General features: G+C 52.2%; 2 protein-coding genes across 3 annotated transcripts in view; both read right to left on the bottom strand.

Moving 5' to 3' along the window:
• Positions 1 to 1,643: 1,643 nt before the first annotated feature.
• Positions 1,644 to 3,192, bottom strand: EXOSC6 (exosome component 6). The gene has a single exon (XM_033218992.1). The coding sequence runs from the start codon at positions 2,897 to 2,899 to the stop codon at positions 2,078 to 2,080; it is 822 nt and encodes a 273-aa protein (XP_033074883.1). The 5' UTR covers positions 2,900 to 3,192; the 3' UTR covers positions 1,644 to 2,077.
• Positions 3,193 to 3,304: 112 nt separating this feature from the next.
• The window catches only part of AARS1 (alanyl-tRNA synthetase 1), a 36,002-nt gene continuing 19,241 nt past the window's right edge, over positions 3,305 to 20,065 (bottom strand). For both annotated transcript variants that reach the window (XM_033218980.1, XM_033218979.1), the window contains exons 8-21: positions 18,934 to 19,042; positions 18,334 to 18,484; positions 16,840 to 16,964; positions 16,261 to 16,405; positions 12,754 to 12,932; positions 11,450 to 11,563; positions 9,434 to 9,640; positions 8,784 to 8,968; positions 6,437 to 6,545; positions 5,648 to 5,761; positions 4,938 to 5,057; positions 4,731 to 4,817; positions 4,284 to 4,397; positions 3,305 to 3,923 (exon numbers count right to left, since the gene is read on the bottom strand). In XM_033218980.1, the coding sequence (XP_033074871.1) occupies positions 3,738 to 3,923; positions 4,284 to 4,397; positions 4,731 to 4,817; positions 4,938 to 5,057; positions 5,648 to 5,761; positions 6,437 to 6,545; positions 8,784 to 8,968; positions 9,434 to 9,640; positions 11,450 to 11,563; positions 12,754 to 12,932; positions 16,261 to 16,405; positions 16,840 to 16,964; positions 18,334 to 18,484; positions 18,934 to 19,042 (1,945 nt within the window). In that variant the 3' untranslated portion in view covers positions 3,305 to 3,737. The remainder of the gene's footprint in view (positions 3,924 to 4,283; positions 4,398 to 4,730; positions 4,818 to 4,937; positions 5,058 to 5,647; positions 5,762 to 6,436; positions 6,546 to 8,783; positions 8,969 to 9,433; positions 9,641 to 11,449; positions 11,564 to 12,753; positions 12,933 to 16,260; positions 16,406 to 16,839; positions 16,965 to 18,333; positions 18,485 to 18,933; positions 19,043 to 20,065) is intronic.

Below are 20,065 nucleotides of genomic sequence, written 5' to 3'. Positions count from 1 at the left end.
GGCTCATCAGCTCCTGGCATTCTGGGATAGATAGCTCCTTGCCTTGCGTAGGTTTTGAAAGCCACCTTAGTGACCTGAGATGCCTGATCTGGAGCTGGGGCAATGGAAGTGGACACAGGGCTTGGCCAGACAAGCAGAAGACCAACCTGCAGCGGTGGGTTTAGCTCCTTTAGAGGTTGCATTTCGAGATGATGGTCCTGGGACTGACAGGGTTAGGAGGGAGGTGGCCTGGGACTGCACCAGGTCACCATCCTCATGAAGCTGAGGCTCTCTTGCAAGGGGCAGATGACAGCCCATCCCCACCCCACCCCACCCCACCCCAGCGCTCAGAGGGCACCCTCAGCCTTGTGTGAATGCAGACACGGCTGATCTTCACTCCCCTCCTGATGCACCGCCAGTCAACAGATAGCCAACAGATCTCCCTGAGTTCCCAATCTCCCTGAAACGGCTAGAATGTTCTGTGTACCCCACATAGCCCTCTTTGGGCTCCAGACTCCACATCTACTCTAGGAAGTCACCCTTCAGAATTACACCATGTCCTATCCCCGCTGGCGTGATACTATTTCAGACCTGCTCTAGAAAGGCGTATGTCAGAAGGGAAAAAATAAAATGTGTATTTTTCCTGGTCAGGGGTTCTCGGTGTGGCCCCAGAAACTCATTCTGGTCCTTGGGCTGACCCAGGCCAGCCCTTCCTAGAGAAGCTGAGTCCACCCTTGAAAACACCAAGCCAAGTGCAGAGGGGACCAGGCTGCCTTTCAAATAAATGGCAGTCACCTGGCTTCCTCCCACGCAGTCTTGAGCCCAAACCAGCAGGGCTGGTAGCTACACAGGAAAGACCCCACCCTCGTGGTGACTCAGTCAGGTTGTACCTGGCTTTCCTAGCAGTGCAGCTGCCCTCTGCGGTGCTGCTCAGGGTCTTCCTTGTAGAACCAGGGCGCCACTTCTCACCCATAGTGGAGGCTTGGGTTGTGCCGTTCTGCACATGGCCAAGGACAGATCCGGCTTCTACCCAGAGCAAAACCCTTTTCAGCTACCCAGCACCAAGCCAGGTTGGGGCATGAGGTGCACTCAGTGCACTTCTGGGGCCATACTTTTTTTTTTTTTCCTGAGACGGAGTCTTGCTCTTGTTGCCCAGGCTGGAGTGCAATGGTGCGATCTCCGCTCACTGCAACCTCCACCTCCCGGGTTCAAGCGATTCTCCTGCCTCAGCCTCCCGAGTAGCTAAGATGACAGGCATACGCCACCATTAGTGCTGGCTAATATTGTATTTTTAGTAGAGACGGGGTTTCTCCATGTTGGTCAGGCTGGTCTCGAACTTCCGACCTCAGGTGATCTCCCCGCCTTGGCCTCCCAAAGTGCTGGGATTACAGGCGTGAGCCGCCGCGCCCGGCCAACTCTCCCTACTCTTGTCGCATCTCAGCAGTTCCCCTGACTCTGGTTCGTGTGGGGGCAGCTGCTTCTCCAGATCACAGCGCTCCCATCAGCTCTGCAGTTCTTTTCAGCCCGTCTCTCCTGTTCACGTTGGCCTAAGGAACAGAACCCGTTTAAGGCAATGCCGTCGCGACCCTTGACACCTAGGAAGCAAGAACAAAGGAGCCTTGCTCTTTTAAATCCTGGACCGAGAAGAACCACACCAGAAGACGTTTTTCAAATATAAAAGGGTCTTTCTTTTGGCTGAGACACAGAAGGCAGAGTCTTCTTGTCCATCCTCTGAAAAGTCGCCCAGTTATATCGGAGGGAGTCACTGGCTGGCCTGAATGACAGCAGCTCCGAGGTACCAGCTTCCAGGTAAGTTCAGCTAAAGTTTCCAACTTGGGAGTCAGGATGCGCTCACAGGTTTCCTCAACTGGGTCGCAGCTGAGAGTCGGCTCAAGTAAAGTTCCTTTAACGAGGTTTGTAAAAAGCCTTTCCAACACCACAGCTGTCCGGCGCCTTGGCTCTGCTAGGGCCTACCCAGGTGCTCTCCAGGGCTCCGGCTGCTTATCTCGACGCAGGCTGGAGGCCGAGGCGAGGGTCTTTTCAGAGACGGCGGCAGCACTGTCCTTGGCTTGCGTCCGTCGTTGCTCAGGCTTCTAGTTCAGGGCTGGGCGGCGGCGCCCCTGCGGCGGGCGGCCCGTACCAGGCTCTGCTGCAGCACGGGGTAGAGGCGCTGACAGCCCTCGAGGCCCAGGCGTACGGCCTCCGCCCAGCTCTCGATCAGGCCGCCCTCGCCGCTGCCCAGCAGCCCGGCCACCTGATTCAACACAGGCATGAGCGCCACGGTGAGGCCGGCGGCGGCGCGCTCTTCCTCTAGCCGCGTGGGGTCCAGCAGCCAGGTGGGCGCGGGCTCCGGCGCGAGGCTCAGGCCACAGCCCACCACCAGATCGTACATCTCCACGCCCGCGTCGGCCAGGGCGAGCGCGGCGGCGGTGAGCGCGGCGGCCAGGGCCGAGCCGCCGTCCTCCAGCAGCAACGCCGACACCTCGAGTTGAGCGCGCGGGTAGCGGCCCAGGCGCACGGCCGGCTCCAGAGCCTCCTGCAGCGCCAGCGCCAGCTCACGCTCCTCGCCGCCGCCCGGGGGAGCGCGGCGCCGGCGGCCCGCGAAGGGCGCGCGGCGGAAGTCGCAGACCAGGCGACCGCGCAGCGCGGCCGGGGCCTCGCCGCCAGATCCGGCCGGGCCGCCGCCGCGCTCGCCGCCCTCGGCCTGTCGCGGGCCCGACACTGCACACAGCACCTTGGTGCCTCCCGCCTCCAGGTAGGCCGAGCCTTTGGCCTGGCTCAGCAGCCCCGCGCGCGCGTACACGGGCCGCAGTCGCGTTGGGTCGCGGGCGGCGAGCGCCGCCGCCTCCTCCTCCGCCGCGTACAGCTGCGGCGGCTGCGACTCTTCAGGGCCGCGGATGCGGCGGTGGTCCCCGGGCATGGCGGCTCCTGGCGTGCGAGCCGCTTCCTTCCAACTTACTGCCGCACCTACTGGTTCTTCCGTTGCTTAAAGACGGGCGCCTGCGTGAGGGCTGTCGGGAGAGTGACGGGCGGCGCTACAGCGCCCGCTGGAGGCTCGGAGGGAGAACGGCCGGCGTCCGCGGAGCCCTGCTCCCACTCATGCAGGGCTGCCTGATCCATCCATCCCGCTGGAAGGGAGCGGGAGAGTAGCTTCAAGGCTTCTCTGCTTCCACTAACCCCCCCCCCAATCTACTGAATTATGAACGCTTTGCTCTATGTCACCCTACCTATTTGGCCTCCACCTCCACAAACGTTTGAGGCAACCCCAGGGGCTTTTTCCAAAATTTAGGGTTCTGGGGCTGGACTAGGTGAACACTACAGCAGCCAGTAGAAGCCACAGCATTTATTCTACAGACGCCAGGGGCCAAGGGCTGTCAAAACAGCGAGCCCCACCTGGGAAGAGGGATAGAGATCATGCGGCATTAAGTATTGCACGTGGTCCTTTTATTCTCTGCAGCAAAAAACGATTCGTCCTTGCTGACGCGGAAAGCTCAGGCTGGAGAGCCGTTATTTACAGATGCGAGCATGACGATCAACAGCAATGCGGGGGTAGTGGTTCTCGACAGATGGTACTGATGTGGAGGGCTCAGGGCAGAAGCGTAAGGGGCGCTGAGTCACAGGACTGCTCGTGAGGGTGTTCCAGGTACTTCCAGGGTAGGAGGGGCTCTCAAAAGGTCCCAGGATTCAAATGTTCTTGTAGCAGATGAAGAGCTCCCGGCTGGACGGATGGAGCCAGTGGGAGCCACCTCCTCCCCCGCTCAGTTCTTTACATCCCCGAGGCGCAGCTGGGCGAAAGAAGTGGCCAGCTGCAGCGCCTCCTGCAGGCAGCCAATGTTTTTGCCTGTGGCCTGTGCAGACACATCCTTGCCACCACCTTTACCGTCCATCAGGCCTGACACCTGCTGCACCCACTCGCTGGCTTTTAAGCCCCGATTGGCTGCATTCTAGAAGAAAGGAAGGGAAGGGGCAAGTCATGACAGAAAATGGGATTGAGGGAGGAACGAAGGAAAAAAGGATGGAGGAGCCATCACCCACTCCTTGCCCTGGGTGATACTGCTGGAGACCAAGACAGACTTTATGGCTAGTACAGGGGCCAGTCATGGCCACTGCCAGGACAGGACAGAGTGGCAAAACCAAGTATCAACCAGACAGATGCAACCAATGAGGAGGCCTGGGTAAGGGGTACTGGCAAAGGTGACAGGCATGCAGGAGATGGGCTGTTTTAAATGCAGGTTGTACACACACAGGCCTCAGCAAACAAGCTTAAGACCCAACATTTCCCCCTGGTGCGAGGTGGTTCTGACCTGAGGGACCTGACACAGGCACGTGATCTTGCCAGCCTCGTTGTCCACCGTGAAGAGCATGGCAGACGTCTGAGGGGAGTGCGTCTTGAAGAGCTTCAAGGCTTCATTCAGGGCCTGTGGGGAGGACTTGGCTCAGGCCATGGTGCTGGAGCAGGGACCCTCACTAGTGTGAGCATTTGCAGCCCTCAGAAGGACTGCCACCCACCCCCACCCCTTCCCAGAGCAGGTGCCTTCCTCAGGGCCTGGGTGGAGGACCCCCAGGGCCGGGCCCTGCCCATGACCTGGCCCAGATGTGCCTCCCACATGCCTGGAGCTGCTGCTCCTCCCAACCTTAATCCCAGACAGTGGGCCCTTAGGCAACCACTTGGCTCAGAACCACAGAGGTCACATATCAGCCACCAGAGGGCTGATGAGCCCCAGGGGAGGGGGCCCCTGCCCCTGGGTTGCCTTGGCTGAGGCACCGCTCTCCATCTCCAGGATGACGAGGGGCTGGTTGGGGTTGCTGTCGATGAGCTGCTTTGTCTTTTCTAACACCTGCAAGAAAAAAGTCCAGAAGAGCAGCTCAGACCAAAAGCCCAGGCCCCAAACCCCTGGCTGGATCCTGCCGGCCTTTGCCTAGGAAACACACTGGCCACCGGTGCTGCCAGGACTCACTCGTTTCTGGACATCGGCTTTGCTGGCTCGGTCTAGGTCATCCATGACCTTCTTTAGGGATTTGAGAGTCTCCCGAAATTCGTCCTTCTGCCACTGGGGGATGACTGCAGTGGCCAGGGCCTGGAACCAGAAGCAGAAGACCATCTGAATCTGGGCCACAACTTGCTAGGATGTCAGGATCCAGCCCACCCCACCTGAACCCAAGTCCTCCCTGACTAGTGTCCTGGCAAAGGAAAGCAAAAACACAAAGCTGTCTTCTGGCTTTGAGACCAGTCCCTTCTGGAGCAGCTGCGGCAGGTGAAACAAGCAGGGCTAGAGAGAAAGGAAAGGCAGAAACCAGGGTCCAAGTCAGGCCCAGTCCTTACCAGGCTGGGAATAGCCTGTGATGAGCTTCCTGGCAGCTTGAAATGCAAATAAATGACAGGCAGCCTTGGAAGCAGGGGGCAGCCTTTTCCCCTTGTCCCCTCCACCCCAGTGCCCACACATGCTTGGGAAGAGCTCTCCTGCTAGCAGCAAGGGGGGCAGCAGGGAACCTCCAGGGTCCAAGGCCAGGATCCATGGGGTCCCTGCTACAAGGCTGCAGGACAACAGAAGTCAGCCCAAAGGCCCATTTTACCAAGAACCAGGGCCTGACGGACTACAGTAGATTTACTGAAGACAGGGCATGTCTCATGCGTCAGGCCCTGAGGAGGGAGGGAAGCCACCCCTACCTCTCCAAGGTCAGCGATCTCCCTCTGCACGTCCTTGTTTGGAGCAGTCTGGGCCTTCACTTTGGCTTCCATGACAGAGAGAGATTTCTTCAAGCTCTCTGCTTTCCTGAGGGCCTGGGAGGGGACACCGGGTCAACCCCAGGCAGGAGGCCTGAGTCAGCCTCACTATCCTGGGTCTGAGCCGCTGCAGCAACCCCAGTGGCAGGCCCTGCAGCAACATAACCCAAAAGTGTCTGGGGAGCAGGTACTGGCAGCACCAGGCCCCAGCAAGGAGCACAGTGCTCACAGGCCCACTGGCAAAGGTTGTACCCAACTCAGACTTGGGGATGATCAAGCTCAAGAATCAGGAACCCCATCACCTAGGAAGTGGCTAACCCTGGGGCTTTAGCACAAGTCAGACACACCAGTTCCGATGACAGAGCACCCACCCATCCTCTACTGCACGGCCTCAGACTAAGCACGCCCCTAGGGGTACATGGATCAGTGCCGGGGGCCATGAAGCCACAGCGAATCTATGTCTTACACCCTCTTCCACATGGAGATAAGAGGGGATAGATAGCCAGATTTACATATATTTTAAGACTAAACACAGGAAAGCTAGGAAATCTTGTATGGTGGCAGGTTTCTTCTGCGAAGCAGGGGTAGGTTACTGGGGCAGGAGAAGTGGCCCAGTCTCTACTTTCACTCTGACTGCAGCAGCCACGCGGAGCACTGTTTGCTCTATGGATTCGCAGACTGGGCTCCTCTTGCCCTCTTCAGATAAGCCACAAACCAGCCTGACCTGCTCACCTTCTGGGCTTCAGCACCCGTGACAGCCACAATCCTCCGGATACCTTTGGCGATGGCTTCTTCCGTCACAATCACAAAAGCTCCTGCGTGACTTGAGTTCCGCAGGTGCCTGAATAGCAGAAAACAAAGGCCATGGTGAAAGAGGTCCTGATAGCTTTGGCTGGGGGTCCCACTAGCGGATAAGAGAAGCAGGAATGGGTTCAGAGTCAGGGATAGCCTGGGCTTGAGAGTGTTCTGACACCGAGCGACACACCAGCTCACCAAACCTGAGTGTTCTCAGCTCTCAGATGGGGATGATGCTCCCCACGTAGCTGCTATGCAAATTAAATGAGGCAAACAGGAAAGTGCTTTGTGGTCCTTAATATCCAATACAGTCTTACCATTAGGCTCTATGTGACAGTTTTGGTCCTGTGGTGGAACTTAATGCTCTATTTTTGTATTCTGCTCGTTAGGGGACAATGTGAGGATTGCTGTTAAAATCTTACCACAACCCCTTGAACAAATAGGCTTTATTTCTCAGTTGTTCAGAGAACCTCAAATGCTCATTAATTCATCCTCATTCTTTGAGAGTGGTATAAAGGTTTTTTTTTTTTTTTTGGAGATAGAATCCTGTTCTGTTGCCCAGGCCAGAGTGCAGTGGTGCGGTCTTGGCTCACCACAACCTCTACCTCCCAGGTTCAAGTGATTCTCCTGCCTCAGCCTCCCAAGTAGCTGGGAGACAGGCACCTAACACCCCTCCTAGTTAATTTTTGTATTTTTAATAGAGACAGGTTTTCACCATGTTGCACAGGCTGGTCTTGAACTCCTGACCTTAAGTGATCCGCCTGCCTCAGCCTCCCTAAGTGCTGGGCATGAGGCACCGCACCCAGCTCTTGTACAAAGTTTTTGAAAGCTGTTTCCTGCCCAATTCAGCTGGGCAGAAAAGCCTGTAACTCAATCCCCCAGACCCCTACCCTATTCTGCACATCCCACTTGCTCCCTGCCTGCCAGAGGCCTGCAGGGGACCCTGGACGGTCTCAACCATGACATTAAGAATGTTCTTTTTGGCCAGGCGTGGTGGCTCACACCTGTAATCTCAGCACTCTGGGAGGCTGAGATGGGTGGGTCACCTGAGATCAAGAGTTCATGACCAGCCTCAACTCGTGGAGAAACCCTGTCTCTACTAAAAATTCAAAATTAGGCCAGGCACGGTGGCTCACACCTGTAATCCCATCACTTTTGGAGGCCGAGGTGTGTGGATCACGAGGTCAGGAGATCGAGACCACCCTGGCTAACATGGTGAAACCCTATCTCTACTAAAAATACAAAAAATTAGCCGAACATGGTGGCACACACCTGTAGTCCCAGCTACTCGGGAGGCTAAAGCAGAAGAATGCCGTGAACCGGGGAGGCAGAGTTTGCAGTGAATTGTGATCAAGCCATGTGCACTCCAGCCTGGCAACAGAGCAAGGCTCCGTCTTAAACAAAATTTGCTGGGCGTAGTGGTGGGTGCCTATAATCCCAGCTACTCGGGAGGCTGAGGCAGAAGACTCGCCTGAACCCTGGAGGCGGAGGTTGCAGTGAGCCAAGATGGCACCATTGCACTCCAGCCTGGGCAACAAGAGCGAAACTCTGTCTCAAAAAAGAATGTTCTCTTCCTGGCTGGGCATGGGGGCGCATGCCTGTAGTCCCAGCTACTTGGGAGGCTGAGGCATGAAAATCGTTTGGCAGGGAGCCGAGACTGTGCCACTGCACTCTACCCTGTGGGACATAGCAAGACTCCACCCCCCCCCAAAAAAATTCTTTAGATAAGGCTTCATTTGGAAGCAGGAACTTTCCAGGCCCCCATGACCTTCCCAGAAAGGCCCAGAGAGCTACAGAGAAATCCAAATTGGCAGAAGTGGCTATCCCATGCCACACTGAGCTGGGTCAAGCACGTAGCCTGCTCAGGGGCTCTGAGACAATGGAGCTACATTCCCTAGATGCCGCCCAAGCTGTCAAAGGAAATTAAGTGACATACCAGGAATGGAAAGCGCTAGGACTACGTCAGGAGCTCAGTGAGCACTCCAGGCCTTGCTGAATCCCAGATTCACACTAGCCTTCTTGTTAGTTTCAGCCCAGCAAACAGCAGCAAGCAACTGCATGGTAAGTGTGAATACCATGTTTTCCACCTTATCCTCCTGGGAATGTTTCATCAGGAAATGTTAACATCAGATACGGGAGGTCTAATGGGAACACTATTTAGCAACTGTATTTCTGAGGACTTCACTGCAACCTTAGAAAGACGAGAGTTGTTCTAGCCTAAGACCTACATCCTCAGAAGGTGATGGCAGATGATCCGTCTACTCTGCCCCTCCATGGTACTCACGTTCCCCCACAGAACTCAACAGAAGTCAGGGAGCCGGCAGGCCCAGAGGGGTCACCCAGCAGCTCAGACACCGGGACTCCAATGGAGACGACTCGCACAGGGTCAGGATAGGTCTCATCAAACACAGCCCGTAGGCCCTGGATGGCTTTTGCTGCTGCCAGGGGGCAATCCTGAGTGTAGACGGGCTGCCAGACAAAAAAGACAGAAAAGAGCTGGAAGAGATCCCTGGAGGTACGGTACGACAAGGCAGGAGAGCATGGTCCTGCAGGCAGGACTTGCATTCCGACCTGACTCTGCCTGGCATGTGCCATGAGCTTCCTGAATCACACACCACATGCAAAGTCAAGGGCATCAATATGGGAATTCCAACAACTATTTTGTTAAACTGTGGACCAAATCTTTTATGTGAACAGACTTAACTAGAACAGCTCTGGTTCTCCTAAGGTGGGGGTCAGACAAAGGCCTCTCCCTCTCCCCTTCAGCAACCACCACTGCCCCCTACAAAAGCACAGGTGAAGAATCACTGCTTTAAGCAAATCTACATGCAGGACGAATCTGGTAAAAACGGAGTGAGAGCACCGCACTGCTGAGACTGTGGACAGACAGTGATGGTGCGGGGAGGGGAGGCATTCAGCCGTCGCCCATCCTACCTTGGCTGCCTCAATCATCTCATTAGCAATCTCTTCAGCCTTCTTGATCTGTTGGGTGGACATGGCTCCCTTGGCAGTGAAGTCAAATCTAAGACGGTCAGGAGCAACCAGTGAGCCTTTCTGGTCAGCTTCCCCAAGCACTGAGCGCAGGGCGAAGTTCAGAATATGCGTAGCTGTGTGGTTGCTCATGATGGGTCTTCGTCGGGGCTGGAAAGGGCAGAAGGGCTCATGGAGAGGTCTGTAATAGACTGCTAGTTATCTCCCGGTACCTGCACCCCGAAGTGCTACAATTTTTATTGGAAATATGACTGTGCAGAATAAAGGTTACACTTCCCAGCTTCCCTGCGGCTAAGTGTGGCCATGTGACTAAGTTCTTGTCAACAGGTTTTGAGCAGAAGTGCTGCCTACCATTAAAAGGATGGGACAGGTCCTCCCATTTCTTTTCCACCACCTAGAACAGGAATTGCCAAACGATGGCCTATGGCTAAATCTAGCCTGTCATCTGTCTTTTCATTTTTAGAGACAGTCTTGCTCTGTTACCCAGGATGGAGTGCAGTGGTGCAATCATGGCTCAGTGCCACCTCAAACTCCTGGGCTCAAGCGATCCTCTTGCCTCAGCCTCCCAAGTAGCTGGGACTACAGGTATACACCACCACCCCCAACTAATATTTTGTATTTTTTGTAGAGATGGGGTCTCATGTTGTTGCCTAAGCTGGTCTCAAACTCTTGGCCTCAAGCAATCCTCCCACCTCAGCTTCCCCAAATGTGTGTTTATAAATTTTTATAAAGTTTTTTTTTTTTCTAATATGGAGTTTTGCTTTTGTTGCCCAGTCTGGAGTGCTATGGCGCAATCTCGGCTCACTACAACCTCCACCTGCTGGGTTCAAGCGATTCTCCTGCCTCAGCCTCCCGAGTAGGTGGGATTACAGGCATGCACCACCACACCCGGCTACTTTTGTATTTTTTTTTTTTTTTTTGAGACGGAGTCTCGCTCTATCACCCAGGCTGGAGTGCTATGGCCGGATCTCAGCTCACTGCAAGCTCCGCCTCCCGGGTTTACGCCATTCTCCTGCCTCAGCCTCCCGAGTAGCTGGGACTACAAGCGCCGGCCACTTCGCCCGGCTAGTTTTTTATATATTTTTTAGTAGAGACGGGGTTTCACCGGGTTAGCCAGGATGGTCTCGATCTCCTGACCTTGTGATCCGCCCATCTCAGCCTCCCAAAGTGCTGGGATTACAGGCTTGAGCCACCACGCCCGGCCTACTTTTGTATTTTTAGTAGAGACAGAGTTTCTCCATGTTGGTCAGGCTGGTCTCAAACTCCAGACCTCAGGTGATCCGCTCACCTTGGCCTCCCAAAATGCTGGGATTACAGGCATGAGCCACTGCATCGTTTACGTATGGTCAATGGCTGCTTGTACACTCCAACCACAGAGCTGAGTAGTCATAACCAAGAGCATGTGGTCCACAAAGCCAAAAATATTTAGTATCCAGTTATTTACACAAAGTTTGCCAACCCCTGGCTTAGACGATGGATCTGATAGCTATCCTCTGAACCAGGAAATCAAAGGCAACGCCCCAGGAAAGAAGTTGGAGTGACAGGTGAGGAGAAGCCAGGCCCTCTGACTCTGTGGGGCCGAGCCTCCATATCAGCTTGAGCTTTTCAGAACATACACTGCTATTCTGTTTTAAGCTACTCTTACTCTAGAGCTCTGTCACATGCCACAGAGCCTACCTCTTCATGCTTCAGCATCCTTGGCTCCTGAAGAAGTAGGTAAGGTTAGAAAAGCAATCCATGAAAGCAAGTCCACAGGATCTTAACTGAAATCACTGACTTGGGAACATACAGATTAACTCTTAGTTGCATCCCTCACAATCCACCAAATGCACTGAAATTAACCCCTGCGGCCTACTTACAATGTCACTAGGGAGTGATAACAGTGACAGGACAATTTAAAGCCAGAGGAGAAGGTGATTACTAACCAAATCCAATGGGGGCCACAGTAACCCAACTCACCTCATCAATAAACAACCGGACCTGATCCCCCACTTTCAGGTCACCGTAGATCGTTCCGATGTGTAGCACATACCCTCCTCGGACCTGAGCATTCTTCACCGTAAACTCTGTTTTCTAAGAGGGGTCAAGGAGGAGACCAATAAATAAATCCTTAAAAATATATAAATTTTCTTCTATTTTCAATATAAATTCATGTATATAAAAAATTCTCTTTACATATGTAAATTGTACACACACATATATTCCATTAATATTATTAAATATAATTAAATAGGCCGGTTGCAGTGGCTTATGCCTCTAATCCCAGCACTTTGGGAGGCTAAGACAAGTAGATCACCTGAGGCCAGGAGTTCGAGACCAGCCTGGCCAACATGGTAAAATGCCATTTCTACTAAAAAAATACAAAAATGAGCCAGGTGTGATGGCAAGTGCCTGTAATTCCAGCTACTTAGGAGGCTGAGGCAGGAGAATCGCTTGAACCCAGGAGGCAGAGGTTGCAGTGAGCCAAGATCATGACACTGCACTCCAGCCTGGGCTACAGAGCAAGACTCCATCCAAAAAAAAAAAAAAAAATTTATTTGTGCACACACACAGACACACACAACATTAAGAAGCATCTTAGATTTTTTTTTTTTTTTTTTGAGACAGTCTCGCTCCGTCGCCCAGGCTGGAGTGCAGTGGCGCAATCTCAGCTCACTGCAACCACCGTCTCCTGGGTTCAAGCGATACTCCCCTATCAGCCTCCCGAGCAGCTGGGATTACAGGCATCCACCATTATGCCCAGCTAATTTTTGTATTTTAGTAGAGACAGGGTTTCACCATGTTGGCCACGGTGGTCTCACACTCCTGACCTCAGGTGATCCACCCACCTCGGTCTCCCCAAGTGCTAGGATTATAGGCGTGAGCCACCGCGCCCAGCCGCATCTTAGAATATTTAAAAGCTTCCGTAAGGAACCTGAAGCCTAGGGAGACAAAGTAACTCATTCAGCAGCAGCAGAGCTCTAGGCTGAGTTTTCTACAGGGACACCTCCCCTTCAGAGAGCTGCCTCTCCTTTTTAATATGCAAAGCTTGTAGGAAACTTGCACCCTGGCTGCAAAAATATTTCTATGAGGGTACCCAATGGCCAGGAAAGCAACAGGTACAAGCAGCAGCTCCCTCAGCTTCAGAAATACTGACCATGGAACCCAACCCAAAGGGGTGTCAGGACTGCTCCCAAGGCCTGGAGCACAGTGGGGCAAGAGCAACTCCCCAGCTCCATGCCTGGCCCTCCTCGGCTAACAAGGAAGAAGAACTGTTGGCTCACATCCTCGCTGCTGTCATCCACCTTCACCAGGTAGCCTTCGTCATAGATCTGCCCTCCTTGCTCAGCATAGAAACAGGTCTTGTCCAGCACCACTCCACACTCCTGGCCTGTGGACACCTCTTCCACGAACATCTTCTCCCTGCGCAGAGCCATCACTGTAGCCACTGTGTTCTCAAATACTGCTCGAGGGAATGCACAGAAAGGGGACAGTGGGTCAATGACCTTTTCATGCCTTCTTAGCAGACTTTTGCTGGATTCTCTTTCTCAAACTCTTCTTAGCTCCAAATTGTCCAACTGTATTTTGGAAGCAAACCCATTAGACTATGAAAGGGCTTCGTGGCCGGGCGCGGTGGCTCAAGCCTGTAATCCCAGCACTTTGGGAGGCTAAGACGTGCGGATCACGAGGTCAGGAGAGCGAGACCATCCTGGCTAACACGGTGAAACCCCGTCTCTACTAAAAAATACAAAAAATACTAGCCGGGCGAGGTGGCGGGCGCCTGTAGTCCCAGCTACTCGGGAGGCTGAGGCAGGAGAATGGTGTAAACCCGGGAGGCAGAGCTTGCAGTGAGCTAAGATCCGGCCACTGCACTCCAGCCTGGGCCACAGAGTGAGACTCCGTCTCAAAAAAAAAAAAAAAATAAATAAATAAATAAATAAAAATAAATGAAAGGGCTTCGTGGCCGGCGCAGTGGCTTGCCCTGTAATCCCAGCACTTTGGGAGGCTCAGGCGGGCGGATCACAAGGTCAGGAGATCGAGACCATCCTGGCTAACACAGTGAAACCTCGTCTCTACTAAAAATACAAAACATTAGCCTGCCATGGTGGTGGGTGCCTGTAGTCCCAGCTACTTGGGAGGCTGAGGCAGGAGAATGACGTAAACCCGGAAGGCGAAGCTTGCAGTCAGCCTAGATCGCGCCACTGCACTCCAACCTGGGCGATAAAGCAGCAAGACTCCATCTCAAAAAACAAAACAAACAACAACAAAAAAAAGGGCTTCCCATCAAAGAATACAACACTCTGTCAGGTGACCAACTGTCCCAATTTTTAGGGCTGAGGGGTTTCCTGGGATGCAGACTTTCAGTGTTAAAACTGGGACAATGGGTTACCCTAACTCTGAGCTACTGAGCAGAAACTTGGTGCATGAGATTATTAGATCTTTTTTTTTTTTTTTCTTTTGAGACAGAGTCTCGCTCTGTCGCCCAGGCTGGAGTGCAGTGGCCTGATCTCAGTTCACTGCAAGCTCCGCCTCCCGGGTTTATGCCATTCTCCTGCCTCAGCCTCCTGAGTAGCTGGGACTACAGGCGCCCGCCACCTCGCCTGGCTAGTTTTTTGTATTTTTTAGTAGAGATGGGGTTTCACCGTGTTCGCCAGGGTAGTCTCGATCTCCTGACCTTGTGATCCGCCCGTCTCGATCTCCCAAAGTGCTGGGATTACAGGCTTGAGCCACCATGCCCGGCCAGATTAGTAGGTCTTTAAGAGTAGTAACAGGCCAGGCGCAGTGGCTCAGGCCTGTAATCCCAGCACTTTGGGAGGCCAAGGCAGGTGGATCACAAGGTCAGGAGATGGAGACCATCCTGGCGAACATGGTGAAACCCCGTCTCTACTAAAAATACAAAAAATTAGCTGGCCGTGGTGGCACAGGCCTGTAGTCCCAGCTACTCGGGAGGCTGAAGCAAGAGAATCGCTTGAACCCGGGAGGCAGAGGTTGCAGTGAGCCGAGATCACGCCACTGCACGCCAGCCTGGGTGACAGAGTGAGACTCCATCTCAAAAAAAAAAGAGTGGCAATAAATTCCCCTAGTCCAAGGTCAACTCATAAAGAATATACTCATTTTGTAGGCTTGCCTGAATAGATTCAGGTATAATATTGTTCTCGGCTGGGCACGGTGGCTCACACCTGTCATCCTGGCACTTTGGGAGGCCAAGACGGGTGGATAACCTGAGCTCAGGATTTCGAGACCAGCCAGGCCAACATGGTGAAACCCCGTGTCTACTAACATACAAAAATTAGACAGGCATGGTGGCACATGCCTGTAATCCCAGCTACTTGGGAAGCTCAGGCAGGAGAATTGCTTGAAGCTGGGAGGCAGAAGTTGCAGTGAGCCAAGATTGCGCTACTGCACTCCAGCCAGGGTGACAGAGCGAGACTCCATCTCAATAAAAAAAACAGATTGTTCTCTACCAGGGCAAAAAAGCAGCAGAAACATGTATTGCCAATTTATTTTTTTGAGGCAGGGTCTTACTCTGTAGCCCAGGCTGGAGTGCAGTGGCACAAATATGGCTGACTGCGCCTCAATCTCCCAGGCTCAAGTGATCCTCCTGCCTCAGGCCCACAAGTAGCTGGAACTACAGGCATGTGTCACCACACCCAGCTAATTTTTGTATTTTTGGTAGAGACATGGTTTTGCCATGTTGCCCAGACTGGTCTCACATTCCGGAGCTCAAGTGAGCCACCCCCGCTCACATCCCAAAGTGCTGGGATTGCAGGCATGAGCCACTGCACCAGCTTTGTTTCTTAACGTTAGAATACTATTATCCAGCCGGGTGAGGTGGCTCCCCCCCTGTAATCCCAGCACTTTGGGAGGCCAAGGCAGGCAGATCAAGAGGTCAGGAGTTCAAGACCAGCCTGGCAAACATGGTGAAAATTAGCTGGGCATGGTGGCATGTGCCTGTAATCCCAGCTACTCAGGAGGCTGACGCAGGAGAATCGCTTGAATCCAGGAGGCGGAGGTTGCAGTGAGCCAAGATCATGCCATTGTACTCCAGCCTGGGCAACAGAGCTAGATTCCATCTCAGGGAAAAAAAAAAAAAAAATGCTATTCGGATAATAGCATTCTAGTAGCATTAGGATAATAGAATCCTAATAGCATTCTTTTTTTTTTTTTCTGAGATGGAGTTTCACTCTTGTTGTCTGGGCTGGAGTGCAATGGCATGATCTCGCCTCACTGCAACCTATGCCTCCCAGGTTCAGGTGATTCTCCTGCCTCAGCCTCCCGCGTAGCTGGGATGACAGGCACGCACCACCACACCCAGCTAATTTCCGTATTTTCAGTAGAGACAGGGTTTCACCATGTTGGTCAGGATGGTTTCAAACTCCTGCCTTAGGTGATCCACTTGCCCTGGCCTCAAAAAATGTTGGGATCACAGGTGTGAGCCACAGCACCAGGCCCCTAATAGCATTCTAATAGTTACTGTGCATTGTATCAATGTCAATTGCCCAGTTTCCTGCATGATGTTACAATTAGAGGAAATTGGACAAAGGGTGTGAGACCCTTCCTACAATTTTTTTTTTTTTTTACAACTTCCTGTGATAATTTTTCAAAACAGAGCTAAGAAAACTTCCAGCCAAGGGTGCCCTATGTGTACAGAAGTGCATAGCGTGACTGTATGGCACTCCAGGAGAGGCTGTCAGCAGTTTGCTGGATAGCTAATCTTGATAAACAATCTTTCAAATACCCTCCAGATACGGGGCAGAAAGCCCAGAAGTGGGAGGAGCAGAGCACCGTACCGTAGCTACCACTGGAGTCCAAATGGTAATTGTACTTTGGGGAATCATCTGTAACCTCCAGACCCCGTGCCCGGAGCTCTTCAATAGCGTAAATGTCCAGCATAATGAGGTCTTCCCCACCGGCTCCCTTGCCCTGTGATTTCAGCTGTCAGCAAGAGAAACAAGCATAAGTTACACTACAGTAGGAGAAAAGGGATTCCAAAGGACTGGAACTTGCTAAACTATGCCCAGCGTAAACTGCCAGAACAGAGTTTTTCAATCCTGGCATTAATGACATTTGGGGCCAGATCATTCTCTGTTGTGGAGGATCCTTTTGCAGTGTGGGATGCTGAGCGGCACCCTGGCCTCTACCAAGTACATGACAGCAGGATCTGCCCCTGGTTGTGAAAACCAAAAATGTCTTCAGACATTATTTCCAATTGTCCCCTGGAAGGCAGACTCACCCCCACTTATGAACCACTGGTCTAGGGGAAAAAGCACTTCAAACACTTTAATGGAAGGAAACTCATGTTTGGTCTGTAGCCAAGTGGTGTTGAGTTGGAAGGTGTTGGGTTCCTGCTCACTCTCCAAGTTCTTTACCTGGGCCAGTTTCCTCTCCTCTTCAAAGCCATCCATGTCTACCACCAGGCCCTTCTCTTCAGCAATCAGTCCAGTCAGATCCACTGGAAACCCATAGGTGTCATAGAGGAGCCAAGCAGTGTCTCCTACACAGCACAAAGGAGGTGTGTCAAAAAATACAGACGGCCCCTTTTCCATGCCAAGTCCTCCAAGAGGATGCTGGGATTGGCAGAAGGAATTAAAGAGATAAGGCCAGTCAGTATCGGCCCTGTGTGCCCATCAGAAAATCCAACACATGTTTTCCAGTTAACCTGGGGGAAACACAATGGATGTCCTGATACAATTCCGGATTTTGGTTTTTTTTTTAACGTTTTTTTCTTTTTAAACCTCACCTGGGCCAGGCACAGTGGCTCACGCCTGTAATCCCAGCACTTTGAGAGGCTGAGGCGGGTGGATCACAAGGTCAGGAGATCGAGACCATCCTGACTAACACGGTGAAACCCCGTCTCTACTACAAATACAAAAAATTTGCTGGGCTTGGTGGCGGGCGCCTGTAGTCCTAGCTACTTGGGAGGCTGAGGCAGGAGAATGGCGTGAACCCAGGAGGCAGAGTTTGCAGCGAGCCAAGATCGCACCACCGCACTCCCACCTGGGCAACAGAGCGAGATTCCATCTCAAAAATAAATAAATAAATAAATAAATAAAAATAATAATAAAAACCTCACCTGGACAATTTTCTATTTCTTTTTTCTTGTTGCCCAGGCTGGAGTGCAATGGCATGATTTTGGCTCACTGCAACCCACCTCCCGGGTTCAAGCGACTCTCCTCTCTCAGCCTCCTGAGTAGCTGGGATTACAGGTGCATGCCACCACACCCAGCTAATTTTTTGTATTTTTAGTAGAGACAGGGTTTTGTCCTGTTGGGCAGGCTGGTCTTGAACTCATGAACTCGTGATCCGCCTGCCTCGGCCTCCCAAAGTGCTAGGATTACAGGTGTGAGCCACCACTCCCAGCCAACAAATCTCTCTCTTGATCTGAACGTGTGTTCAATTTGTGAAAATTCATCAAGCTTTTCCCTTGTTATACTTCAATAAAAAGGGGAAAAAAATCTTTGGAATTTATTTTCCCCAAATTGCAAAACAGTATATACCAAATATTCCCACAAATACCTACATGTATTTATTTGCATGCAAACAGAGAAGAATCCTGAAGAGTTATACACCAAACCGTTAAGAGTTGTTCCCTCTGAGAAAAAAATCTACCCCCACCCTGCCCCTGGAAAAAGGATTTTCTTTTTCTGAGCACTTTTGTATTCTGTATCGTTTGAATACTTTGCCACAATGATGCATTACTTTTACCATTTTACTATAAATTCCAGTTTGCACCAAAAGCAGTTCAATCAAGCTATGTTCAGCCTCAGAGACAAGGGAGCCCACGGTCAGTCTGTGAGAAAGGGCTTGTCTTTCCCAGAAAGATCAAACGGCCAGGATGGAGAAGGGCAAAAACTGGTCCCTACCGGGAATGGTCTTGCTGTCTCCCAGGCTCTGAATTTTCCTGTCCAGGATGCGACGCCCTCTGCTGAGAGTCTTGAGAAACTGCACCTCTTCTTCATTAATGATGTCCTTCACCATGTCTGGGTCCTTCTTCAGCTCAGGAAATGCATCTCCCTGACAAAGGGGAAGCAAGATGAGGGGCTGGATGAAACCAAAGACTACTCCCTGCCCCCTCTTAAAAAACCTCTTTAGCAGGGTGCAGTGGCTCACGCCTGTAATCCTACCACTTTGGGAAGCCGAGGCTGAGCTCAGGAGTTCAAGACCAGCCTGGGCAACACGGTGAAACCCCGTCTCTACTAAAACAGAAAAAATCAGCTGGGCGTGGCGGTGTGTGCCTGTAATCCCAGTTACACAGGAGGCTGAGACAGGAGAATTGCTTGAACCCAGGAGGCGAAGGTTGCAGTGAGCCGAGATCACGCCATTGCACTCCAGCCTGGGCGACACAGCAAGACTCTGTCTCAAAAAACAACAACAAAAAGCTCCTTAACAGTATGCCCTCTCCCACCCCATCCCTCTTAAAGGATTGCTTTAGCACAGAAGGGTAAGCAGAGAAATGAACCTACCAGGGACTGTACAACAACATCCACTAACGTAGCAAAGAAGCCCCTGCTGGCATTGAGCTTTTCATGGGCGTACCGGACAGCTCGGCGGAGAATCCGTCTCAACACATACCTGTAAGAGGCAGAAACTAGTCCCTAACATTCCCAGCTGAGGGTTTTGTCGTGAATCTGTTGGAATCCTACCCAAAGCAACACCACTTTCAGGAACTTTCTTTTATCCTAAGCATGCACTTTTGCATTCCCCAAGGTCATTAATTTTAGCGTAAGACTCAGTAACATACCCACAAATACCCATCAAGGCTTGCCTAAGGTAAACACTGGTTTGTTTTCCTTTTACATTCAGTTACCCATATAGGAAGGCAAGACAGACAAGATGTGTACTTGATGCCGGTGATCCCAGGTCCTGCCTGTCAGTAACAGAGCTTCCCAGGGCTGGTCAATACCCTGGCCCTGCCAATCTCCTATCAGGCAACTTTAAATACAATCCTTATCATCTGTACTCAGCAGCAAAGATTTAGTATAGTGGCAACTATGTGACAGTAGCTGAAACTCCCTTCATCCCTTAAAAAAGCGGTGGAGGGATTCTTCCAACTGCCCAAAAGACAAGGAAACAATAACGAAGGATGGCTTTAAGTTTCATAAAAAGGCCGGGCGTGGTGGCTGACACCTGTAATCCCAGCACTTTGGGAGGCTAAGACAAATAGATCACCTGAGGCCAGGAGTTCGAGACCAGCCTGGCCAACATGGCAAAACCCCATCTCTGGCTGGGCACAGTGGCGCACACCTGTAATCCCAGCACTTTGGAAGGCCAAGGCGGGCGGATCACCTGAGGTTGGGAGTTTGAGACCATCCTGACCAACATGGAGAAACCCCATCTTTCCTAAAAATACAAAGTTAGGCATGGTTGCGCATGCCTGTAATCCCATATACTCGGGAGGCTGAGGCAGATGAATTGCTTGAACCCGAGAAGTGGAGGTTGCAGTGAGCCAAGATCGCGAAATTGCACTCAGCCCGGGCAACAAAAGTGAAACTCTGTCTCAAAAACAACAACAAAAAAAAGGCCAGGCGCAGTGGCTCATGCCTGTAATCCCAGCACTTTGGGAGGTCGAGGTGGGTGGATCACGAGGTCAGGAGA

Source organism: Trachypithecus francoisi, unplaced genomic scaffold, assembly GCF_009764315.1.
Source record: "Trachypithecus francoisi isolate TF-2019V2 unplaced genomic scaffold, Tfra_2.0 Lachesis_group10, whole genome shotgun sequence".
NCBI classification, from domain to species: Eukaryota; Metazoa; Chordata; class Mammalia; order Primates; family Cercopithecidae; genus Trachypithecus; species Trachypithecus francoisi.
This window is presented reverse-complemented; position numbering and strand designations above follow the sequence as displayed.